This window comes from Hemitrygon akajei, chromosome 5 (genome assembly GCF_048418815.1).
Source record: "Hemitrygon akajei chromosome 5, sHemAka1.3, whole genome shotgun sequence".
NCBI lineage: Eukaryota > Metazoa > Chordata > Chondrichthyes > Myliobatiformes > Dasyatidae > Hemitrygon > Hemitrygon akajei.
In genome coordinates this window covers 18379581-18407086 of record NC_133128.1, presented here as the reverse complement: position 1 = coordinate 18407086, position 27506 = coordinate 18379581, and the positions used below count along the sequence as shown (strand labels likewise).

Genomic DNA, 27506 nt, shown 5'->3' with positions numbered 1-27506 from the left:
ATGCATATTTTGCATCAGTCTTCACAGTGGAAGACATCTGCAGTATACCGAACATTCAAGAGTGTCAGGAAAGTGAAGTTTGTGCAGTGAAAATTACGACTGAGAAGGTGCTCAGGAAGCTTAATGGTCTGAGGGTGGATAAATCTCCTGGACCTGATGGAATGCACCCTCAGGTTCTGAAAGAAGTAGCTGGAGAGATTGTGGAGGCATTAACACTGATCTTTCAAGAATCAATAGATTCTGGCATTGTACCGGATGACTGGAAAATTGCAAATGTTACTCTGCTATTTAAGAAGAGCGGGAGGCAGCTGAAAGGAAACTATAGGCCTGTTAGCCTGACATCAGTGGTTGGGAAGTTGTTGGAATCAATTGTTAGGGATGAGATTACAGAATACCTGGAGGCACATGACAAGCTAGGCCAAAGCCAACATGGTTTCCCGAAAGGAAAATCCTGCCTGACTAACCTACTGCAATTGCTTTGAGGAAATTACAAGCAGGGTAGACGAAGGAGATACCGTAGATGTGGCGTACTTGGATTTTCAGAAGGCCTTTGACAAGATAATAGACAATAGACAATAGGTGCAGAAGTAGACCATTCGGCCCTTTGAGCCTGCACCGCCATTCTGAGATCATGGCTGATCATCTACTATCAATACCCTGTTCCTGCCTTGTCCCCATATCCCTTGATTCCCCTATCCATAAGATACCTATCTAGCTCCTTCTTGAAAGCATCCAGAGAATTGGCCTCCACTGCCTTCTGAGGCAGTGCATTCCAGACCCCCACAACTCTCTGGGAGAAGAAGTTTTTCCTTAACTCTGTCCTAAATGACCTACCCCTTATTCTCAAACCATGCCCTCTGGTACTGGACTCTCCCAGCATCTGGAACATATTTCCTGCCTCTTTCTTGTCCAATCCCTTAATAATCTTATATGTTGCAATCAGATCCCCTCTCAATCTCCTTAATTCCAGCGTGTACAAGCCCAGTCTCTCTAATCTCTCTGCGTAAGACAGTCCAGACATCCCAGGAATTAACCTTGTGAATCTACGCTGCACTTCCTCTACAGCCAGGATGTCCTTCCTTAACCCTGGAGACCAAAACTGTACACAATACTCCAGGTGTGGTCTCACCAGGGCCCTGTACAAATGCAAAAGGATTTCCTTGCTTTTGTACTCAATTCCCTTTGTAATAAAGGCCAACATTCCATTAGCCTTCTTCACTGCCTGCTGCACTTGCTCATTCACCTTCAGTGACTGATGAACAAGGACTCCTAGATCTCTTTGTATTTCTCCTTTACCTAACTCTACACCATATATGTCAAACTCAAGACCCGCGGGCCAAATCCGGCCCGCGGTGGAATTATCTTTGGCCCGCGAGATAATATCTAATTACTATTAAAGCTGGCCCCAGTAATCGAAGCGCCTATAGCGTGTGATATGGCTAATGCTGAGTTTATTCAGGTACCAGGTTTTCAGGGTTTTTAGTGTTTATTCGGTTTCCCTGGTTTATTTCCTGAATATCATTAATGAATAATTTTTTTTTCTATTAGAGCTGGCCCGCCGATATATTGCATGCACCACTAATACTACAAATCCCACAATGCACTGCCAATGCATTGCTCGCGCTTGCCTTACTCTCTCATCAGCATCCTTATGGCGCTAGTCACGTGTGGTCAACTTTCAGCTATCCCTCACCTCAAAAATGGCTGAACGAAAGGTGGACTTTGAAAACAGGGGTTTTCAAGGCAGGAGGGAGGCAGAGTATATGTTCGCAGATATAAAGGGCAAACCTGTTTGTCTTGTGTGCGGAGACGGTGTGGCTGTAATTAAAGAATATAACGGAAGACAACACTATGAAATGAAGCACCACGACAAATACAAGCATCTGGACAAGAAACAGAAGCTCCAGAAGGTAGAAGAGTTGAAAAGAAGTCTGGCGTCACAGCAGGCTATGTTCACAAAAGCCAAAACACAAAGTGAGGCTGCTGTAAAGGCTAGTTGTATTGTGGCAGCAGAGATCGCTAAATCAGCCCGGCCCTTTACCGAGGGAGAATTTGTTAAAAACTGCATGATGAAAGTTTGCGACGTCGTGTGCCCAGATAAAAGGCAAGCATTTTCAAATGTGAGCCTGAGCAGAAACACCGTTGCTGACCGTGTGCGTGAGCTTGCCACCAATCTACAACAACAGCTGGTGGGGAAGGGAAGAGATTTCATCGCATATTCCCTTGCTGTGGATGAGAGCAGGGACACTTCTGATACTGCCCAATTGTCAATTTTCATTCGTGGAGTGGACTCAAGTCTGTGTGTAACAGAGGAACTTTTGGGATTAAGATCAATGCATGGCACAACTACTGGAAAAGATCTCTTTGAAGAGGTATCCAGATGTGTAAATATAATGAGGCTGCCTTGGGATAAACTTGTGGGACTGACGACAGATGGAGCGCCCGCGATGTGCGGTCAAAAGAGTGGATTGGTGGGCAGGATCCGGGAGAAGATGCGGGAGGAAAATGGCGCAGGTGAGCTGACAGCTTATCACTGCATCATACACCAGGAATCGTTGTGTGGCAAAGCCTTGAAAATGGAACATATAATGAGCACCATAACACGAGCAGTTAACTTCATAAGAGCCAAAGGTTTGAATCACCGCGAGTTCAAGTCGTTTCTGGAGGAGTTGGGTTCAGAATATAATGATTTGCCCTATCACACAGAGGTGCGATGGTTAAGCCAAGGAAAAGTGCTGAAAAGATGTTTCGAGTTGCGTGAGGAGATCTGTCAGTTCATGGAAAGCAAAGGGAAAGACACAACAGAGCTCCAGGATAAAAAGTTGCTTTGTGAAATGGCGTTTCTGTGTGACATCACGAGCCATCTCAATGCGCTCAACCTGCAGCTTCAGGGGCGGGGTCATGTGATCACAGACATGTATGCTGCAGTGAGGGCTTTTAAAACCAAGCTGCGCCTGTGGGAGACGCAGATGCAGCAAGAAAACTTGAGCCATTTTCCGTGTTGCCAAACTATGAAAGAGCAGGTTTCTACTGCAGTGTTCCCACGTGCAAAATTTGCTGAAAAACTTAGCATACTTGGTGCCGACTTCACACGGCGATTTGCCGACTTTGAAGCCCAAAAAAGCAGGTTTGAACTGCTCAGTAATCCATTTGCAGCTGACGTGGAAAGCGCACCAACCAACATACAAATGGAGCTGATTGAACTCCAATGTAGTGACACACTCAAGGCAAAGTATGGCTCAGTGGGCGCTGCACAGTTTCTACGTTTCATTCCCGACACAATGCCCCAGCTGCGTGCCCAAGCTGCTCAAATGCTCTCTATGTTTGGCAGCACGTATCTGTGTGAACAACTGTTCTCTTTGATGAAGATAAACAAAACATCACACAGGAGTCGTCTTTCTGATGAACACCTTCACTCAATTCTGAGGATTTCCTCAGCTCAGAGCCTGACTCCAAACATTGATGAACTTGCATCCAAGATGAGATGCCAAGTATCTGGCTTAGACTAGTGTGAATCACAGAGTGTTGGCCTGTGGAAAAATGTTTTCATTAGAAATTACTCCGGAAAAGCTGCAGATAAAGCCATAGGAAATAAATGCAACTGATTTTTTATTTATTTAATGTTCAATGTTGTTTTTGTAGGCAATAACCTAAGCTTTGTTAGTTCCAGGTTAATATGTGTAATAAATTCATTTCAATAAGTTTTGCAATAAACGCTGAACCAGTCCGGCCCTCGACTTGTACCCATTTTTAAATTTTGGCCCACTGTGTATTTGAGTTTGACACCCCTACTCTACACCATTCAGATAATAATCTGCCTTCCTGTTCTTACTCCCAAAGTGGATAACCTCACACTTATTCACATTAAACGTCATCTGCCAAGTATCTGCCCACTCACCCAGCCTATCCACGTCACCCTGAATTCTCCTAACATCCTCATCACATGTCACACTGCCACCCAGCTTAGTATCATCAGCAAACTTGCTGATGTTATTCTCAATGCCTTCATCTAAATCGTTGACGTAAATCGTAAACAGCTGTGGTCCCAATACCGAGCCCTGTGGCACCCCACTAGTCACCACCTGCCATTCCGAGAAACACCCATTCACCGCTACCCTTTGCTTTCTATCTGCCAACCAGTTTTCTATCCATGTCAATATCTTCCCCCCAATGCCATGAGCTCTGATTTTACCCACCAATCTCCTATGTGGGACCTTATCAGATGCCTTCTGAAAATCGAGGTACACTACATCCACTGGATCTCCCTTGTCTAACTTCCTGGTTACATCCTCAAAAAACTCCAATAGATTAGTCAAGCATGATTTGCCCTTGGTAAATCCATGCTGGCTCAGCCCAATCCTATCACTGCTATCTAGATATGCCACTATTTCATCTTTAATAATGGACTCTAGCATCTTCCCCACTACTGATGTTAGGCTGACAGGACAATAGTTCTCTGTTTTCTCCCTCCCTCCTTTCTTAAAAAGTGGGATAACATTAGCCATTCTCCAATCCTCAGGAACTGATCGTGAATCTAAGGAACATTGGAAAATGATTACCAATGCATCCGCACATGAGGCTGTTTAACAAGATAAGAGCCCATGGAATTACAGGGGAGTTACTAACATGCGTGGAGCTTTGGCTGGTCAGCAGAAAACAGAGAGTGGAAATAAAGGGTCCTATTCAGACTGGCTGCCAGTTATGATTGGAGTTCCACACGATTGGGGTCAGTGTTGGAAACACTGCTTTTTATGATGTATGTCAATGATGTGGACTATAGAATTAATGGATTTGTTGCTAAATTTGCCTATGATACAAAGATAGGTAGAGGAGTAGGTAATATTGAGGAAACAGAGAGCCTGCAGATAGACTTAGATAGTTTAGGGGAATGGGCAAAGAAGTGGCAAATGAAATACAATGTTAGAAAGTGTATGGTCATGCACTTTGGTGGAAGAAATAAACAGGCAGACTATTATTTAGATGGGGAGAGAATTCAAAATGCAGAGATTCAAAGGGCCTTGGGAGTCCTTCTGAAGGATACCCTAAAGGTTAACCTCCAGGTTGAGTCGGTGGTGAAGAAGGTGAATGCAATGTTGGCATTCATTTCTAGAGGTATAGAATATAAGAACAGGGATGTGATGTTGAGGCTCTATAAGGCACTCGTGAGACCTCACTTAGAGTATTGTGTGCAATTTTGAGCTCTTTATTTTAGAAAGGATATATTGACATTGGAGAGGATTCAGAGAAGATTCACGAGAATGATTCCAGGAATGAAAGAGTTACTGTATGAGGAACATCTGGCAGCTCTTGGGTTGTATTCCCTAGAGTTTAGGGGAATGAGGGGGGATCTCATACAAACATTCTGAATGTTAAAAGGCCTGAACAGATTAGATATACCAAAGTTGTTTTGCATGGTAGGGGAGTCTAGAACAAGAGGGCATGACTTCAGGATTGAAGGACGTCCATTTAGAACAGAGATGTAAAGAAATTACTTTAGTCAGAGGGTGGTAAATCTGTAGAATTTGTTGCCACGAGCGGCTGTGGAGGTCAAGTCATTGGGTGTATTTAAGGCAGAGATAGATAGGTTCTTGATTAGCCAGGACATCAAAGGGTATGGGGAGAGGGCAGGGGAGTGGGGATGACTGGAAGAATTAGATTAGCCATGATTGAATAGTGGACCAGACTCAATGGGCTGAATGGCCTACTTCTCCTCCTATATCTTCTGGTCTTATATTATTACCTGGGTGCTGAAGTCATGGACACCAAAGTACCGGTTCAAACAGCTATGAATTATTCACACACCTCGAGCCTGGCACTGTTTAGCAGTTCATTCAAGTATTTGCTCCAAGGGTGTTTCATGAATTGTCCTCCCCCCAAGCCCAACCCCACTTAACAAATAACAAACACTAAAGACCACTAATTCACTTAATGAGTGAATTGACTTTGTTTCTTACATCCTTCATATACATGAGGAGTAAAAATCTTTACATCTCTGTCTAAATGTGCAATGTGTAATCATAGTAATTTATAATAAATAGAACAGTCAATGTAACATAGAGTACACTCAAAACAGCGTGAGTTCTTCAGTCTGATGGCCTGAAGCTGTCCCAGAGCCTGTTGGTCCTGGCTTTTACGCTGCGGTACCGTTTCCTGGATGGCAGCAACTGAAATAGATTGTGGTTGGGATGACTTGGGTCCCCAGTGATCCTTCAGGCCCTTTTCTCACAACTGTCTTTGTAAATGTCCTGAATCATGGGAAGTTCACAACTACAGATGCACTGGACTGTCTGCACCACTCTCTGCAGAATCCTGCGATTAAGGGAGGTACAGTTCCCATACTAGGCAGTGATGCAGCCAGTCAGGATGCTCTCAATTGTGCCCCTGTAGAAAGTTCTTAGGATTTGGGGGCCCATACCAAACTTCCTCAACTGCCTGAGGTGAAAGAGGCGCTGTTGTGCCTTTTTCACTACACAGCTGGTGTATACAGACCACGTGAGTTCCTCGGTGATGTGGATGCTGAGGAATTTGAAGCTGTTTGCCCTCTCAACCCCAGATCCATTGATGTCAACAGGGGTTAGCCTGTCTCCATTCCTCCTGTATCCACAACCAGCTCCTTTGTTTTTGCAACATTGAGGGAGAGGTCGTTTTCTTGACACCACTGTGTCAGAGAGATGACTTCTTCCCTATAAGCCACCTCGTTATTGTTTATGATTAGGCCATCAATGTAGTGTTGTTGGCAAACTTAATTGGCAGATTAGAGCTGTGGGTGCTGACACAGTCATGGGTATACAGGGAGGGGACTTAGTACACAGCCCTGAGGGGCTCCTGTGTTAGAGAGTCAGAGGGGTGGAGGTGAGGGAGCCCACTTTAACAGCCTGCCGGTGGTCTGACTGGAAGTCCAAGATCCCATTGCACAAGGCAGGATGAAGGCCGAGGTCTCCGAGCTTCTTGTTGAGCCTGGAGTGAATTATGGCGTTGAATGCTGAACTGTAGTCCAAGAACAGCATTCTCACATAAGCATCCTTATTCTCCAGATATGTAAGCATGATATGTAGAGCTGTGACTATTGTGTTGTCTGTCGATCAGTTGTGTCGGAGGGCAGTAGTATGAAAAATCTTATCCTCCCCCTCCCCCCAGCTCACACCACACGTTTTCAGATCCAGATTCAGATTTGCTAATCACATGTACATTAAGGCATACAGTATGACACAGCATTAAATTGAACTGAACTAAACTGAACATTCCTAGGCTGTTTCAAGGACCCTGTGGTTTAATATTTAATATTCTGTGTGTTATTCACTCATTTTTTTCCATTGCGCAACTTGTTCCTTTTTTTTTGCACGTTGGGTGTTTGATGTTTTCTTTGAACAAATTTAACTGTTTTCCTTTGTTTCATGGCTGTCTGTGGGAAAACGAGCCTCAGGATTGTATGCTGCATACATACTTTGATAATAAATATACTCTGAATCTCCAAAATAGAGTGTTTGCATTAACAACCAGCACACCCAAAGATGCAATGGGGACAGAGCATAACAATCAATCCAGCATCAGAAGAGCATGCACACCGTTCTCGGAAGAACAACACAGAACACAAGATAGAACATACCAAGGAACAAAGCAAAAACAGCAAAACGTTCACTGTTCCTCCCTCCCACCCACCCACGCATATACACAGTCCTTTAACCCCAGGACAGGCTGTCTTCAGCTTCCAGACACCAGTGGATAAGGACTCGCAGACATTGGGCTTTTGAGTTACCCTGTAGATTCCAGACTCAGATCTCCAGCCATTGACCTTGAACTTCTGCCCGACATTCGGGCTTTGACCTTCAGTGTCATGCCAGGGCTTGCCAACAATAATGAATAAAGAGCCTGGATGAGGTCCAGAACTCCAGGCATCGAACTCTGGTCTTGCCGATTCACATACCTAGGGGTCCACCGCCACTCGTGCCTCCTGCCCGCGCAGAACTCTGACCCCAGAACACACTGATGCCTTCCGGTCTGCTGGCCCGACATCTGACCACATGAACGTTGCTGATCATCAAACGCAGAGCAGAGGCTTGATCTCGAAACCTAACTCCCCTCTCTGTCCCCAAAACCACCCGATGAACTTTAAAAAAATCAACCCATCCTCTGTGAATTTCCACCTGCATGCTTCAAAATAGTGCCAAAAAAACAAACAAACCGATAGAGGTACAGTGTATCCAGCAGCATCTGTGGAGGCAAAGGGATAGCTGATGTATTGCATCAAAACTATTCATGGGGATTCATTTGTCTAATCTGTGAAATCTCTTGTGCCTCCACTTCGGTTTAGTATACTGACTGGAGCTAGCTCTCCACTTTAACAGAAGACTGTGTGACCTGTGGTCAGTCATTGTCAGTTTTGGGAGGGTGTTGGGAAAGCTACAGATGGTAATAAAAAGCTATTATTATCATCAAGCGCTAAGAAGTGCAGCCTTTGGATCAAAGAAGGATTAAGCACATAAGCGAACTACCGGCTGTGAGAAAACCTGAGAGGGACTAATGTCCTTGTGGGTAGATTTGCTAGAGCTGCTGGAGAGGGTTTAAATTAAGCTGACAGGGGAATGATAGGATAAAGCCCTTCACACCATAGAGCGTACCTACACAAAACATTGTCACAGGAAAGCAGCATCCATCATTGGGGACTCCCACCAACCACAACATGCTCTCTCCTCACTGCTGACATCAGGAGGAAGGTACAGGAGCCTCAGAACTCACACTACCAGGTTCAGGAACAGTTAATACCCCTCAACCGCCAGGCTCTTGAAGCTAAGAGGCTAACTTCACTCAATTTCATTTGCCCCATCACTGAAATGTTCCCACAACCTATGGACTCCGTTTTCAAGGACTCTTCAATCTCATGATATCAATATTTATTGCTTATTTATTTGTTGTTATTACGGTATTTATTTCTTTTTGTATTTGCACAGTTTGTTGTCTTTTGCACACTGGATGTCCGCCCAGTTGCTGTGGTCTTTCATTAATTCTGTTATGGTTACTATTCTGTTATGGATTTACTGAATATGCCCACATGAAATGAATCTCAGGGTTGTATATGGTGATATGGATGTACTTTGATAATAAATTTACATTGAACTTTGAATGGAAACTGGAATGATAGGGCTGAGGATGGGGCAGCTGGTACACAAGTTGATGCAGTGGGCAGTAAGACTAGGAGAATGCACAGGCTGATGATAGGGCAAAATTGCAGTCAGAGCAACGAGTCAAAGAAAGCATGGAGTATTGAAAAGGGTGACAACTATAGGACAGAAGGTGTTATATTCAAATGCACACACTATACAGAATAAGGTAGATAATCTTGTGGCACAGTTAGAGATTGACAAGTATGACATTGTGGGCATCACTGTGATGTGGCTGAAAGAAGATCATAGTTGGGAGCTGATGCACCATCAATAACTCTCAGAGACGGGAGGCGAACAATAGGCTTTTATTAGCTGCAAGAGACCACGATTAGCAGCAAGAGACCACCACACAACATCCTGGAGACTGAGGGAGGAGCAGTGCCTCCAATCGCCTTTATACAGGGGTCTGTGGGAGGAGCAGAGGGGCGTGTCCAGACAGGTATACACGGTTTACCACAGTCACCCATGCCAAACAGGTCAAGGGCTAGAGGTCAGACTAGGAGTGGTCCACTGGTCCTCCAGGTTTGGGGGTTTGGCTCAAGGTAATCAACACTGACAGGTAAAACAAAACAGTTACAGAAACATTAATGAAGGATCCCTCTACATCAGAGTGTGACGGTATTCCTGAGTCTCCACCCGGGACTTGCATGAGTGACAGTAGTGAAAACCGAGAGGAAGCTACTGACATGCTGAAGGAAGCCCTGAACACTGCCAGAGATGGAGAACCTTCATTGCTGCCCTCAATGCCAGCAGTGTAACGGGCAATAGGTAGGTAGAATAACAACCATAATAAAATCAACATAAGGCCGCACCAACTTGGGTGATAAACGTCTGCAAGGTGGATGATACTTGATTCAGAACCTATTCATGTTGCAGGCATGAAGATACATAAGGAGAGATTGTCTTCTGGATAATGATATCTGCACCTATCATATTTCTAAAGTCTGTGTTCCCCAGCCAGTACCAGGTTGAACAGGTAAAAAAATGTGGAATTGTAAGGTGTTGCACGCCAAGGAGCCAATGGCTTAGTCAGACGTCTCATAAGATACAACTGGGAGAGTGGGAAGAGTGAGGCTGCAGATTAAAGTACAGGATACATTAAACGCTTCTGACCTTGCTCCAGTTCAAACTGTGTACCATTGTGTACAATTCACTCGCCACACCCCACACAACGGCACCTCTCACATTTGGACACGTTTATAGATTTCAACTCGCCCGTGAAATCAATCTGTGACTCATTAAAAGACGATTGCACGTGAGCCCACTGCACCTGAAATGCATGTAATTCCAACAGAAAGCAAACAAGAACAAGAGAAAGAGAGGACTAGCTTGAAAATGATGGACATCCCCAAAATGCTGCAGATGTTGAAAATGCACTACTAAAACATTTAGCACCTCAGAGACACAGATAACACCTTAACAGATATCTAGCTGCAATCTGAATAAAGGTCATCAAACCAGAAGCTGAAGTGGCTTTGAAACAGGAAAATGGCTCCACCACGGTCATGGTTATCTGGAACAATTGTAGCATTATCAACACTGTGATATACTCTGCCATGGACCGTCCCAGAGAGGAGGGATGGGCATGGGACTTGCAACCCCATCCTGTAAAAACTCAGAGCTACAAGAACCACCAACAGTAGCTCCACAACCCTCATCCATGGGAGAGGAGCGACCTTCACCTAGAAGACACGTGAAATTGTGTGGTGAAAATGGAAGCCATAGGGCAATTACCCTTCTAATACCCCAGGTCAGAGGACTCTGGTGAGCTGCTGTCGGAGGCCTATACCCTAGTAAGAGTGATGGTCGTACGAAGAAGAACACTGTGAGAGTTGAGTGGCCAAAACCACTGCGGCCGAGGGTGCGATAGCATGGAATCTAGTGCAATTGCTTTACAGTGCCGGTTCAATTCCTGCTGCTGTCAGTAAGGAATTTGTCCACACTCTCCTCTGGTTTCCTACCACATTATGAAGATGCGTAGCTGGAGCTAGTAAGCTGCGGGCGTGCTATGTTGGCGCTGGAAGCACGCAACACATACCGGCCACCCCAGCACAATCCTCATTGATTTGAGGCAAACAACAAATTTCACTGCATTTTTCGAAGTTAAAGAGGCCTTGGAAAGGTGATAGTTATTTGAGGAAGCTGACAAAAAAAAGCAAAAGCATGTGAAAGCAAGCGCAAAATCGACACTCAGTGGCCACTTTATCAGGTACACCTGCTCGTTAATGCAAATATCTAATCAGCCAATAATGTGGCAGCAACTCAGTGCATAAAAGCATGCAGACATGGTCAAGAGTTCAGTTGTTGTTCAGACCAAAGAACAGAAAGGGGAAGAAATATGATCTAAGTGAATTTGACCATGGAATAATTGTTGGTGCCAGTCAGGGTGATTTCAGTATCTCAAAAGCTGCTGATCTCCTGTGATTTTCACCATAACATTCTCTAGGGTTTACAGAGAATGGTATGAAAAATTTAAGAAAAACATCCAGTAAGTGGTAATTCTGTGGGTGAAAATGTTTTGTTAATGAGAGAGGTTGAAGTTGAATGGCCAGAGTGTTTCAAGCTGACAGAAAGATGACTGTAACTCAAATAACCACACGTTACAATAGTTGTGTGCAGAAGAATATCTCTGAATGCACGGCACATCGGACTTTGAAGTGGATGGGCTACAGCAGCAGAAGACCATGAACATATACTCTGGGTACTTTATTAGGTAAAGGAAGTATTTATCAGAGTGACCTCTGGGTGTAAATGCTTCATTTTCAACAAATAACCCTGGAAATTCTTCCTAATAGTTCCATCAAAACTAAAGGATAGGCTATGATATTGATCCAGTTTCAATAACATAAGAAAAGTGTCCAGATAATTCAAAAAAGAAAACTGGAAAATACTGTGAAGCATTTGGATTGGAAATGGATTGGTTTCCCGGGAGAAGCAAAGGTGATTCACCTTTGCTAGAATTCCTGAGATCAAAACTACAGTAAGCAAAATAGCTAATAACAGCACCAGGGAGGATCTTTGTGGATCTCACACCTTCATTCTGTCCCCGACCTTCTGCTCTCCCACCTGTTGTGTATTATTACTTTCAGTAATATTTGAGTGATCTTTGTATATGTATAGTGTTTGACTAAGCATTCTTGTTAGTTTAAGTAATTCATTCTGGGTTATATGTATAAATATGTGAATTACATATGTCATCACGTTACTTCATGATACATGTGTGCCTCACTTAAAGTAAACTCAAAGTTAGACCTGCATTCCCGGACTCTCAAGTCTTCTCTGGTGCCTGTGACCCCAAAATACGGTACGGTATTTAGGCGGCATGTTCAATCATGGTAACTGGGTGCCATGGTAGCTTTGTGGTTAGCGTAACACATTACAGCACCAGTGATTGCCGACTGAGGTTCGATTGCGCTGTTTGTAAGGAGTTTGTACATTCCCCCGTGTGGGTTTCCTCCACGTGCTCCGGTTTCCTCCCACACTCTAAGGACGTACGGGTTAGGGTTAGTAAGTTGTGAGCATGCTGTGCTGGTGCCAGAAGCATAGCAACCCTTGTGGGCTGCTCACAACACAATGCTCAGATTGTATTGGTCATTGACACGTGGCACATGTCTTCACTTCTTGTTTCGATGTACAAATAAAGCTAATCTTTCTCATTTTAAGAGCCCATGAACCTCCATTTTAAATATTACCGATGACTCGGCCGTCAAGTACTTGAAAGAAAACACTGTTTGAATGTGAGATGTTTCCTTTCAAATATTAATATCACCAAACAGAATCTGGAAAATGTGAAGTTCCTCTGGACTCAGCTTGTGCCTGAGCAGACACAAGATGTGCTTTTGATAAGCTTTCTCAAGCCTGGTTCTGATCTTGCTGTGGTATTTGTATTGAAGAAGCCAAACCCGGTAAAGCCATGCTTGTGTTGACTTCGGCCAGTGCAATCAGATGTTAACAGAATCACCTGAAACTCACCTGAGCTGGCAAGAATGGGGAGAGTATATTGTAAACTCTGATGATGTGGTGCCCATCAAATCAGCAAGGATCATGCTGAGCAGCCCACAAGTATTGTCACGTTTCCAGCACCAACGCAGCATGCTCACACCTCACTAAACCAAACCGCACGTCTTTCAAATGTGCAGTAAACTGGGAAACCCTACAAAAAATAGTGGATACGGCCCAGCCAGTCACCAGTAAAGCCCTCCCAACCATTGATTACATCTACACAGAGAGTTATCGCAGGAAAGTATTGGAGAATAAAGTTGCATTGTTCGCTGTGTAACCAAAACTATGTAACCAGCCTTGTGTTTGCTATTTGCTATGTATCCAATTTATTGGCCAGAATGTAATCTCTGTATTGTCTCTGTACTATTGAACGCATCAGTGCCTTAAGAATGTAGCTAACAGTGAAAGTAAGTATGTAGAGATAACGGCGGTAGGTGTGATGGTATGGGGACCAGTCAAGGCCGGCAAGGGGGACACGTGTTCCAGGGAGTAGACTAGAACAAGTATGGGCTACTGAGCAGAAATATTGGTGGCAAATCGAGAAGCTGGAGATAAGCGTTGCAAGCGGATAGGGTATGCTAATGTAACTGAGATAGGAGATAAGGGTATGCTAATGAAACTAAGATAAGAAATTACGATAAAGAATACTGTGTATTAGGCTCGGCGGGCAATTAGTGTCTCAGCGTTCATTAATTGTCTCAGCTTTTGTTTGCAAATAAAGGCTTAGACTTCTCAAATAATCTTCTGCATCTCCTGGTTATTTCAAGAAACCACGACAAAAGCTGCATCCATCATCAGGGATCTCCACCACCCAGGTCACACTCTCTTCTTGCTGCTGCAGGAAGAAGATACTGGGGCTTCAGTTCTCACACCACCAGGTTGAGGAACAGGTATTACCCTCAACCATCATGCTCTTGAACTAAAGGGGATAACTTCACTCACCTTCACTTGCCCCGTCACTGAAATGTACCCATAACCAATGGACTCAGTTTTCAAGGACTTTTCAGTCTCATAATATCGATATTTATTGCTTATTTATTTGTTGTTATTATTTCTTTTTGTTATTTTTACACTGTTTGTTGTCTTCTGCATTCCAGTTGTACACCCATCTGGTGCAGTCTTTCATTGATTCTGTTATGGTCATTGGATTTTTGAGTATACTTGCAAGAAAATGAATCTCAGGGTTGTATATGGTAACATAATGTACTTTTGATAATAAATTTACTTTGAACTTTAAAATGAAGAAATTGCAGCTTCATTATTGTCTCACCCTAAATACTTTATCCTTAGAATGATCTTAAAAGGGGAATAAAATGGAATCATGATATAACTCAATTCTGCCAAGCTCATCGCCCAGACCTCCAAGTCCTGTGTTCTTTCCAGTGACAAAAGCAGTAATAAAGGTGTTGGTGCAGATTAGAAGTGAAAACTGAAAGAGTTAAAATGTGTGGAGTGATCAGATTAAGGAAGCAGAGTTCAACATTTAACATCGATAACCCAGCCTTAGATGTGAATTTGCACAGATGTGTTGTCACATGAAGGAGATCAAACGGAGGTGAAGAATGAACACATGGGGAAATGACCTGAGAATTGGTGTGAAACTGCACTGTAGTCTGTGTCTCTAAGACAAATCGGGGAATATAAAAGAACATAATGCTCGTGGACCTTTGGAATCCACCAGGATATGGACATGGGAATTAGACAGCAAAATGCAGTCAAGAGCATAGATAAGATCATAATTATAAAGGGTGCTGACAAAATCTAATCTAAGAAAAAATCCTATTGTTTATATAGATATTTGAAACATTACTAATTAATTCTAATTAATTATTACAGCCATCAGCTCATTCATTCTCTTTGCACCATTAGCACAGTCCTTTACAGCACCAGCATTCACCAATACGGTTTGATTCCCATCAATGGCTGTAAGCAGTTTATATGTTCCACCATACCCCTCCCTCCGACCACGTGGGTTTCCTCCAGGTGCTCTGGTTTCCTCCCACATTCCAAAAACATACGAGTTAGGTTGAGTGATTTGTGGGCATGGTATATTGATGCTGGAAGTGTGGTGACTCTTGTGGGCTGTATACAATGCAATTCTCAGATCATATTGGTCATTTGCACAAACAAAGTTTTGATGTACATGTGACAAATAAAGCTAATATTTATCTTTTCAAGAACCTGTGAACCTCCAGTTTAAATAGCCCCAATGATTCAGCCATCGTTTTCTTACAAATGCTTGCAAGAAAACAATGTTTAAATGTGCGATGTTGCCTTTCAAATATTAATATCACCAAACAGAATCTGGAAAATTTAAAGTTCCTCTGGTTTCAGCTTGTGCCTGAGCAGACACAAGTTGTGCTTTCGATAAGCTTTGTCATGACCGGTTCTGATGTTGCTGTGGTACTTGTATTGATGTTAGCTCCCACATTCCGAAGATTTACGGTTAGAGTTAATGAGCTGTGGGCATGCGATGTTGGAGGCGGAAGTGCGGCGACATTAGTGTGGGCTGCCCCAGCACAATTCTCGTTGATTTGATACAAATGAGTCATTTCACTGTATGCTTCAATGTACATGTGACAAATTAAGCCATTGAAGCTAACAAAGCAAGCTTTCCTTAGATTTAGCTTTGATTCAGTGTCAAATATATATTAGTGAATTTAAAGTGCAAACAGAAAGCATGGTCATAAAGTTCAGTTTTAATCAGGTAAAAATTATGGGAAGAGCAAATATGATATTTTAAACAAATAGGAGTAAATTATGGGGATTGATAAACTTCTCAGTCATAGAAACATAGAAACATAGAAAATAGGTGCAGGAGTAGGCCATTCGGCCCTTCAAACCTGCACCGCCATTCAGTATGATCATGGCTGATCATCCAACTCAGAACCCTGTACCTGCTTTCTCTCCATACCCACTGATCCCTTTAGCCACAAGGGCCATTTCTAACTCCCTCTTAAATATAGCCTATGAACCAGCCTCAACTGTTTCCTGTAGCAGAGAATTCCACAGATTCACCACTCTCTGTGTGAAGAAGTTTTTCCTCATCTCGGTCCTAAAAGGCTTCCCCTTTATCCCTAAACTGTGACCCCTCATTCTGGACTTCCCCAACATCGGAAACAATCTTCCTGCATCTAACCTGTCCAATCCCTTTAGAATTTTATACGTTTCAATAAGATCCCCCCTCAATCTTCTAAATTCCAGTGAGTATAAGCCCAGTCAATCCAGTCTTTCTTCATATGAAAGTCCTGCCATCCCAGGAATCAATCTGGTGAACCTTCTTTGTACTCCCTCTATGGCAAGAGTCCTCTGAGGACTTCATTCCATTGCCTGTAGTTTGGTTTTAAACTCTCACCAATGCTGTTATGTTGTGGTATTTCAATCACCAGCTCATTACGTTACCTACTGACTGCAGTACTGGCAGTTTACATTTAAACAGCAAGTATGCATGGCCTTGGGATATCCTAAACATAGTACACACATAAACACAAGAAATTCTGCAAATGCTGGAAATCCAGAGCAACACACACAAAATGCTGGAGGAACTCAGCAGGTCAGGCAGCATCTATGGAGATGAATAAACAGTCAATGTTCCAGGCCAAGATCCTTCTTCAGGATTACATTCAGCAGCTTCATATTTCACACAGTCGCTGTTGGAAACTTGGCAGCCAAACTGCACACTCATACACATGGCACACTCGCACAAAGACGCACACGTTGACACATAGATACATTTCCACATTCACACACGGACAGATTCTCTCGCACACTTGCACACATATGTAAACACACACACACACACACACACACACACACACACACACACACACACACACACACACACACACACACACACACACACACACACACACACACACACACACACACACACACACACTCCCCCCCCCCCCCCCCCCCGAGTGGATAGCCAAAGACTTTTTCTCAGGGCAAAAATGTTTAATAATAGAGGGAAATTTTAAGGTAATTGGATGAAGGGAAAGTGGGCGGGGGGAGCAGACAGAAGCTCTTTACACAGAGAGTGGTGGGTGCATTGAACGCATAGCCAGGTAGAGACAGATACATTAGAGGCATTTAAGAAAATGGAGGGCTATGTAGGAGAGAAGAGTTAGATTGATCTTAGAGTAGGTTAAAAGGTTGGCACAACGTTATGGCCCAAAGGGCCTGTTCTGTGCTGTGTTGTTTAATGTCCTGTGATGTAGAAATAGTAGTAATGTAATCACTTGAGCCGAATATGATGTTGTCCTATGGCATTGTCTATTGGTGGGTCCTCAGGTGAATGTAGACACTGATCTGGGATCCACATATTCTCATGTCGGGTGAGTTTGCTTAATAGAGAACGCCTGTGCTTGACCTTGTTTAACAGGGGGAAACTGATGCATGGGCAGACACCACACGGTCATTGGCAGATCCGAGTCTTGATCCACTTGTTTATTTATTATTATGTTTTATTTTATTTCTTATTATTTCTCTCTCTCTCTCTGCTAGATTATGTGTTGCATTGAACTGCTGTTGCTAAGTTAACAAATTTCACGTCACATGCCAGTGATAATAAACCTGAAACTAATTCTGATTCCTCTGCTGAGGTCTTGGTTGGATCAGGGCCGGATTAACCTAGTAGCAAAAGTAGCACATGCTACGGGCCCCGCATTTTCAAGGGCCCTGCGCTAAATGCAGTCTGGTGAAATCGGCATCTCTCACCGTATTCTCACGACGATCTGGCAACGCCGTTGTTTTCATGTCGGGGGAGCTGCATGCTGCGTGGTTGCAGGCGTGTGTTGGCTCCCTGCTGTGTCGTGGTGATCTTTGCGCTATCTCCCACTCTCCCAAGCCGCTGGAGGATGCGCCGCCGCGGTGAGCCTGCGGCAATGTGTGACTCAACAGTTTTATGTGACCCAGTTCATGATTCCTCATTTTTTTCCTGATTTTAGGTAGTCCGAACCAGCTCAGGAACATACAAGATCGGATTAGACTGTGAGTTTCACGTCGCTAAATGTATCGGTTCCCACCTTGTGAAAGAAATGGAGACTGAACAAAAGTATTGGAGCATTTCTAAAGCAAATAATTGAAGTTGTAAAGTTTTTAGCAGAACGAGGCCTTTCATTTCACGGTAGTGTTGGCTCTCCTCGTAATGGAAATTACTTGGTTGTTAGAATTACCGGCCGAGTTTGACTCTTTTTTGGCAGAGCATATAAATGTTCGTACAAACAAAGGAAGGGGACATAAATCATACCTACCTAAAACAACATGTGAGGAACTCATCAGTCTGATTGGATCCAACATACTGGATCACATTATCGGTGAAGTGAAGAAGTACAAGTATTATTCTGTTTCATTGGATTCTACTCCAGATATATCTAATGTGAACCAGCTGACTTTAACTGTGCGCTATGTTTTGTTGTCTGGACCAGTTGAAAGATTTGTGAAGTTTTTGGATATGGAAGGTCATAGTGCTGAACAGCTTGCTCAAAGTTTACTTGGCTTTTTAAAGGAAAATGACATTGATATAAACGACTGCCGTGCTCAAAGTTATGACAATGCCAGCAACATGAGTGGCAAGTATAGAGGCTTACAAGCACGAATTAAAGAGCTGAATGAGTTTGCGGATTACATTCCATGTTCTGCACATTCGCTAAATTTGGTTGGAAAATGTGCTGCTGAATGTTGTCAAGAAGCATTAATTTTCTTTCAATTTGTAGAAAGCCGGTATACAATTTTTTTTCTGCTTCTACTTATCGGTGGGATCTCCCTTCTGTTGCATTATCTGACGGTGGTGCTCATTTGCCCATTGTGAAAGGAATGTCAGATACCAGGTGGTGAGCTCATGCAGAAGCAACAAAAGCACTTTTACACAGCTTTTCTGCAATAAAACATGCCTTGGATGACATTTCAAATAACAACGATCAGAAGGCAGTGTGTCGACAACAGGCTCGTGGACTACTTTCAACCATGGTGAAGTTGGAAACAGGAATAATGGTCACATTGTGGGATCAAGTATTACAGTGTTTTCAAATGACCAGTGCTTCTTTGCAATCTTCAGGCCAAGACTTGAACACAGCTTGTGCACTCTATGAATCCTTGCATGGATATATTCAAGCTATGCGGTCTACTTTTTCAGACATTGAGCAAAAAGCCAACAATCTGACTAAGTGTGAAGATTATCAACAACAAACTCGAAGAAGACACAAGCAAAATTGCGCGTATGATGATTTCGGTGGTTCCAGCACTCTTGATCCACTTGTTGAATCTCAAACTCCTTCTCAGAAGTTTAAAAGCCGAACATTTCTTGCCATTATTGACAGCTTGCTTTCTGCCCTCCCTGCCAAAAAGGCAGAAAGCTTATCTAAAGGTGAATGGTGTTTTTGAATTCCTTTATCAGTTATAGTCGTTTACACCTGAAGAGATCGTAAAGAGGTCATCAAATCTTATTAAATCATATCCGGAAGATCTGGAAGAAAGTCTTAACGAAGAATTTGTGCATTTTACTGAACTGTTGAAAACTGATCTTGCTTCTCATATTGGCGGCAAACAAGACCTTGTAGAGTGTCAGTTGTACCATTTGATAACTGACAATTCTTTGGAGTCATGTTTTCCAAATGTAGAAAATGCCTTGCGCATCTATTTGTCGCTCATGGTTACCAACTGCAGTGGAGAACGCTCATTTTCAAAACTGAAAAGGATTAAAAATGAACTGAGGAGCACCATGGGTCAAAACAGATTGAAAAATCTCACTCTAATGAGCATTGAACATGAACTTCTGCATGAAATAGACATTTCCAGTATCATCAACAAATTTGCTCATGCTAAATCTAGAAAATCTAACTTTTAAATTGTAGTTTTGTTACTTTTGACATTTGAAATTGATACCTATGTGTAAATAATACTAAAGTATCAGACATTTGTCGTATTATCTGGCTGTATAGCAAATGAACAAAATTGAATTAATTTACTATACAAGTAAATAATTTATGTTTTAATACTTACGTGCATTTTTAAAATTTAGGGCCCTTTTATAACATATGCTATAGGCCCCGCACTAGCTTAATCCGGCCCTGGGTTGGATCGCTCTTTATCTGGAACCTCCCCAATCACTTTATCGGCACGAGTGACCCTACCAGGGGCTGCACTCCAGACAGCTTCACTTTCGGGATGTCGGGAGCTCACAAGCCTCTGCACCACGACAAGGTGACAAACCTTGGGAAGTCTAAGATGTCCACACAGATATACACACGCACACACTGCGATGTGATAATGACAAAATAGTCTTTCAGTGATGTGGGTTAAGGGATAACATTGTCTGGAATGTAAGAGACAATTCCTTGCTTTTCAGTACAACCACCTTCCAAGAGGACCACAACCTTGTTGTGGTTTGAAGGCTTGCGTGCCTCAGTGACCTGGAGAACTAAGCTGGCTGGAGTCAGGGCTTAATGATTTGGCTCTTGATAGGGTCGCCCATGCCAAGCAGGTCAAAGGGTAGAGGCCAGACTAAGAGTGGTCCAGTGATCCTCCAGGTTTGGAGGTTCAGCTCAGAGTTAAAAACCCTGACCGGTCAAACAAATTTTTTACAGAAACAGCAATGAAGAAGCAGCTGTGTGGGACAGAGATGGAGGACTTTCATTGCTGCCCTAAACACCAGCAGATCAGCAGGCAATTATTATTATTATTGTTACTGTACCACCATAATATTAAAGGATGACTCCAGTCACCAAAACAATATGATAAAATTCTCCCCAAAGATGAAGTTCTCACATAGGAACTGAGGTAAATATTATAAAAAGTTTAAACAGCTTTAATCCGAAAAATATTAGCCTTAATTAGATGTAGCCTTTTAATCAGAATCAGAATAACTAATAAAATGGCCACTGAGTGTATGTTCATGGTCTTCTGCTGCTGTAACCCTTCCACCCCAAGATCAAGGTGTTGTGCATTCACAGTTGCACTTTTGCACATCACTGTTGAGGTGTGTGATTACCATATTTGAGTTGCTGTCACCTTCCTGTCAGCTTGAACAAGTCTGGCCGTTCTCCTCTGACCTCTCTCATTATCAAAGTGTTTTCGCCTACAGAACTTGCACTCATTGGATGGTTTTTTTTTTGGCGTCATTCTCTAAACACTAGAGACTGTGTCGTGCATGAAAATCCCAGAAGGTCAGCAGTTTCTGAGATACTTGCACTACCTCGTCTAGCACCAACAATCGTTCCACGATCAAAGTCATTTAGATGGCATTTTTTTCCCCATTCTGACATTTGGTCTGAATAACAACTGAATGGCTGCATTGTTCTATGCATTGAGATGTGGCCACATGACTGGCTAATTAGATATTTGCATTAACGAGCAGGCTGTGTCTAATAAAGTGGCTACTGAGTGTATAAATCCCACTTCTAGCTTTCAGTAACACAAAGTACACAGCAGCAATGGGCGGGTTTTGTTATTCATTAACAACAGCATAAGCTGCTGGTGGCTGTTATGTACCGTAACTCCAAAACATAAAACTAATCGAAAGAAAAACACGGAGCCGGTGATAACTCCCGTTCATTAGCTCATTTTACTTTAGTGAGATAGATAGATAGATAGATAGATACTTTATTCATCCCCATGGGGAAATTCAACATTTTTTCCAATGTCCCATACACTTATTGTAGCAAAACTAATTACATACAATATTTAACAGTAAAAATATGATATGCATCTAAAATCACCCTCTCAAAAAGCATTAATAATAGCTTTTAAAAAGTTCTTAAGTAGTTTACTTAAACACACATGACATGGTGGTGTAATGACGTATTCCATTTACATACTCCTTGTATATAACCTGTAATGAATTATGTAAACAAATACTTAATCAAACAATATCTTTACAATATTACTCAAATATTACTGAAATGTTAAATACACTACCCACCTCCCTGCTTAGCTATAAACTCTAATTCAATATAGAATGCATCACAACTTGAATATGTAACGCATTGCTCTCGAGTCATCTATATATACTATACAATATACATATAAAAAATACAACACCTATATAGACATCAATTATTCTTACAGAAACATCTGCATAAATGTTAAATTGCCCCTTTTAGACCTAAAGATTTAATCACTGTGGAAGATTTCTTACTCTCGTGGGATAAGTCTTTCCTGACAACAAGGGTCACTCTGCTTGGCAAGTGAGACTTGTGGCTATGAAACTACTTCAGCATCTGTGGCCTTCTCCGTAATGGTTTTAGGAGTTGACGCTGGGACTGCAGGAAGTGCTTCTGACAGCTCTGGTCACCCTTCTTCTCTAAAATGTTGTCTCTGCTCTCCTCAACTAACCGAAGTGTCGTCTCCTGATGACATCAGACGTAATCTCCACTGTGTAGAACAGTGGTCCAGTTCTGCCTTTAATCTTTCCAAGTACCCAGTTTTGATCTTCTCTGTAGTCTCTAGCCAGGAATAAAATATCAAGCCTTCTTGTTTGCAGAGACTTCAATTTGTCTCAGTTGTTTATCCTGCGTATTCCCGAGACTGGGTTTGAAGAAATGAAAGTGTGAGTGCGAGGGACGACCCAGGATAGACATAGCTGGTGAGTTGTTGGTTGTGGAGTGTGTTGCATTGCAATATGCAAGGAGAAAATTAGTGAGCTTCTGATTCAGTGTCAGTGTAGTGTGTTCTGCTGACATTGCTTGCAGTGCATTCTTTAGATTCTGGACAAACCTTTCTACCAAGCCATTTGTAGCTGGGTGGTATGGTGCAGATGTAGTATGTCTTATTCCATTCATTTTCAGGAAGACTGAAACTGTTCTGCAACAATCTGTGGTCCATTGTCACTGACTAAGTGTCCTGGAACAGCAGTCCTTGTGGAGAGGCTTTTCAAAGTGTGAAGCTGTGGTGGAGGCTATTGGGAACATTTCTGGCCAATTTGTAGCTGCATCCACTTTTACCAAGAAATTTGTGTCCATGACTGGTCCAGCAAAATCCACCAGAATCCTCAGCCGATGTAGGCCATTCCCAGGGATGGAGAAGTGTTGCTTTTGGCATCTTCTAGACGTGTTGGCATCCCAAACAGTGCATGGCAAGCTGTTCAATCTGCTGATCTATACCAGGCCACCAGACGAAGTTTCAAGCCAACGCCTTTATTTTGACAACGTTTCAATGACCAGCACGCAGCTCCTCCAAAACTTTAGCTCTCAGCTTCGATGGTACAACAACTCTCAATCCCCACTTAAGGCAAACTCCATCAAGGGCAAGTTCATCCCAGCACTGGTAAAAATGGGGGAACTGGAATTTCTGCTGCACATTCCAGCCATTTTGGGTTACCATGTAGACCTGAGACCATGTGGGGTCTTTCCTGGTTTCCCTCTGGATCATCTCTGCTGTAATCATGAGATTTTCAATTTGCATTCAGGAGAATATGACAAGCGGAGGATCCTCCCTTGTAAGTTCTTCTGGTATTACCTTTTCCAAGGGTAAATGGGACAATCCATCCACATTTCTATGATTAATCGTGCTCTTGCGTTTGAGCTTGTACTTGTGCCCTCTAAGAAACAGAGCCCATTTCTGCACTTGTGTTGTTGCTGTTAGTGCAACACCATTCTGTGGACTGAAAATGGACACTGATGATTGATGATCAGTAATGAGGGTAAACTCTCTTCCATACAAGTACTGGTTGAAACGTTTTACAGCACAAACCAGACTCAATGCCTCTCTGTCAATCTGTGCATAGTTTTTCTCTGCAGCAGTAAGGAAATGTGATGCAAAGGCTACGGGGTGTTCTCTTCCATCACTCATTACATGTGACATAATTGCACCTATACCATAAGGCGAGAGGTCACAGGCAAGCTTCACTGGATGATCTGCATCATAATGTGTCATTACAGTGTCTGACGTCACGATTTCCTGTACCTTTTGGAAAGCCATTTCACACTGCTTTGTCCATTGCCATTTCTTCCAGGTCTGTAATAAGGAGTTCATGAGGCGGAGCACAGTAGCCAAGTTGGGTAGGAACATGTGATAGTAATTGACAAATCCTAAAAAGGACTGTAAGTGAGACACATCTTTTGGCCTTGAGGCATCCACCACTGCTTAATTTTCTCAGCAAGCTGTGTAATCCTTAAGGCCTCAATAACATGACCACAGTAAATGAAGCTCGGTTTAAAGAATTCACACGTGTTGCATCGTGTTCTGAGCCCATAATCTTCTAATCTTCTTAACATTGTCTTGAGATGTCGTCCAGGTAACACTGAGTGTTGGGTCAGCCTTACAGCACCTGGTCCATAGCTTTCTGCCAGAGTGCAGGTGCAGATGCTACTCCAAAAAAATAAGCCTATTATAGTGATAAAATCTTTGAGTGTTTATGGTGAGAAACACTTTGGACTCTTCTTCCATCTCCATCTGTTGGTAGGTCTCAGCTAAGTCCACTTTGCTGATGCATTTCCCTCCAATAAAGGTTTGCAAAGATATCCTCCATCCTGGGCAGAGAGTATTTATTTACATTCAGTACTGGGCAGATAGTGACCTTAAAATCACCACAGACCCAGACAGACCAATTCCTCTTTGCTACTGGGACCACTGGTGTTGCCCATGGGCTCCACTCAACCTTGGGAAGAAATCCTTCAGCCTCCATGTGATCTAGCTCATTGGCTACTTTATCATGGATAGTATAGAAACCGGACAGACTTTGGATATGGTATTCTCATTTAACACTATTTTATCTTTGATATGTTTGAGTTTTCCAGTGCCATCCTTGAGCACTGTTGTGGCATCATCCAGTACCTTTTTTTAGCTCACTTTCAGTTGACTCTATTGCAGGGGATTTGGCATGCAAATGGTGGACGGGATCTCCAATCAAGTTGTAGTTGTCTCAGCCCACAATGTTGGCCCTCCTGTTTTCACAATATACAAAGATGAGAAAATCTGCAGATGCTGAAAAACATAGAAAATAGAAACATAGAAATCCTACAGCACAATACAGAACCTGCGACCCACAAAGATGTGTTGAACACATCCTTACCTTAGAAATTACCTCGAGTTACCCATAGCCCTCTATTTTTCTAAGCTTCATGCACCTATCCAGGAGTCCTTAAAAGACTCTATCGTATTCGCCTCCACCACTGTCGCCGACAGCCCATTCCACACACCAACCACTCTGCATAAAAATACTTATCCCTGACATCTCCTCTGTACCTGCTTCCAAGCACCTTAAAATTGTGCCCTCTCATGCTAGCCATCTCAGCCCTGGGAAAAAGCCTCTGACTATCCACACGATCAATGCTTCTCATCATCTTGTACACCTTTATCAGGTAACCTCTCATTCTCCATCGCTCCAAGGTTAAAAGTCTGAGCTCACTCAACCTGTTCTCATAAGGCATACACCCCAATACAGGCAACATTCTTGCAAATATCCTCTGCACTTTTGCTATGGTTTCCACATCATTCCTCTAGTGAGGCAACCAGAACTGAGCACAGTACTCCAAGTGGGGTCTAACCAGGGTCCTATATAGCTGCAACATTACCTCTCAGCTCTTAAACTCAAAAACACGATTGATGAAGGCCAATGTACCATATGCCTTCTCAACTACAGAGTTAACCTGCGCAGCAGCTTTGAGTGCCCTATGGACTCAGTCCCCAAGATCCCTCTGACCCTCCACACTGCCAAGAGTCTTACCATTAATATAATATTCTGCCATCATATTTGACCTACCAAAATGAACCACCTCACACTTATCTGGGTTGAACTCCATCTGCCACTTCTCAGCCCAGTTTTGCATCCTATCAATGTCCTGCAGTAACCTCTGACAGCCCTCCACACTATCCACAACACTCCCAACCTTTGTGTCATCAGCAAATTTACTAACCCATCCTTCCACTTCCTCATCCAGGTCATTTATAAAACTCACGAAGAGTAGGGGTCCCAGAACAGATCCCTGAGACACACCACTGGTCACCGACCTCCATGCAGAATATGACCCGTCTACAATCACTCTTTGCCTTCTGTGGGCAAGCCAGTTCTGGATCCACAAAGCAATGTCCCCTTGGATCCCATGCCTCCTTACTTTCTCAATAAGCCTTGCATGGGGTAATTTATCAAATGCCTTGCTGAAGTCCACATACACTACATCTACTGCTCTACCTTCATCAATGTGTTTAATCACATCCTCGAAAAACTCAATCAGGCTCGTAAGGCACGACCTGCCTTTGACAAAGCCATGCTGATTATTCCTAATCATATTATTCCTCTCCAAATGGTCATGAATCCTGCCTCTCAGGATCTTCTTCATCAACTTACCAACCACTGAAGTAAGACTCACTGGTCTATAATTTCCTGGGCTATCCAACTTGATGCTTTCCAAAAGCTCCAGCACATCCTCTTCCTTAATATCTACATGCTCAAGCTTTTCAGTCCGTTGTAAATCATCCCTACAACTGCCAAGGTCCTTTTCTGTAGTGAATATTGAAGCAAAGTATTCATTAAGTATCTCCGCTATCTCCTCTGATTCCATACACACTTTTCCACTGTCACACTTGATTGGTCCTATTCTCTCATGTCTTATCCTCTTACCGTAGAACCATAGAATATTACAGCATAGAAACAGGCCTTTTGGCCCTTCTTGGCTGTGCCAAACCATTTTTCTGCCTAGTCCCACTGACCTGCACTTGGACCATATCCCTCCATACACCTCTCGTCCATGTACCTGTCCAAGTTTTTCTTAAATGTTAAAAGTGAGCCCGCATTTACCACTTCATCTGGCAGCTCATTCCACACTCCCACCACTCTCTGTGTGAAGAAGCCCCCCCCCCAATGTTCCCTTTAAATTTTTCCCCCTTCACCCTTAACCCATGTCCTCAGGTTTTTTTCTCCCCTTGCCTCAGTGGAAAAAACCTGCTTGCATTCACTCTATCTATACCCACCATAATTTTATACACCTCTATCAATTCTCCCCTCATTCTTCTACGCTCCAGGGAATAAAGTCCTAACCTATTCAACCTTTCTCTGTAACTCAGTTTCTCAAGTCCCAGCAACATCCTTGTTAACCTTCTCTGCACTCTATCAACCTTATTAATATCCTTCCTGTAATTTGGTGACCAAAACTGCACACAATATTCCAAATTCGGCCTCACCAATGCCTTATACAACCTCAACATAACATTCCAACTCTTATACTCCATACTTTGATTTATAAAGGCCAATGTACCAGAAGCTCTTTTATGACCCTACCTACCTGTGACGCCACTTTTATGGAATTTTGTAACTATATTCCCAGATCCTTCTGTTCTACTGCCCTCCTCAGTGTCCTACCATTTACCTTGTATGTTCTACCTTGGTTTGTCCTCCCAAAGTGCAAT

General features: G+C 42.9%; 1 protein-coding gene across 1 annotated transcript; it reads left to right on the top strand.

Moving 5' to 3' along the window:
- The first annotated feature begins 2059 nt into the window (after positions 1-2059).
- On the top strand, positions 2060-18250 carry LOC140728620 (general transcription factor II-I repeat domain-containing protein 2-like). The gene is made up of 2 exons (XM_073047622.1): positions 2060-3242; positions 18113-18250. The coding sequence occupies exons 1-2, from the start codon at positions 2067-2069 to the stop codon at positions 18248-18250; spliced, it is 1314 nt and encodes a 437-aa protein (XP_072903723.1). The 5' UTR covers positions 2060-2066.
- The last annotated feature ends 9256 nt before the right edge of the window (positions 18251-27506 follow it).

What these genes read in the sequence shown, in the direction of transcription:
- LOC140728620 (XM_073047622.1), top strand. Translation starts at nt 2,067, where the DNA reads ATGATGAAAGTTTGCGACGTCGTGTGCCCAGATAAAAGGCAAGCATTT. An exon ending in TCAAGGCAAAGTATGGCTCA is followed by an intron (nt 3,243 to 18,112) that starts GTGGGCGCTGCA and finishes TCCTGATTTTAG; the next exon opens with GTAGTCCGAACCAGCTCAGG.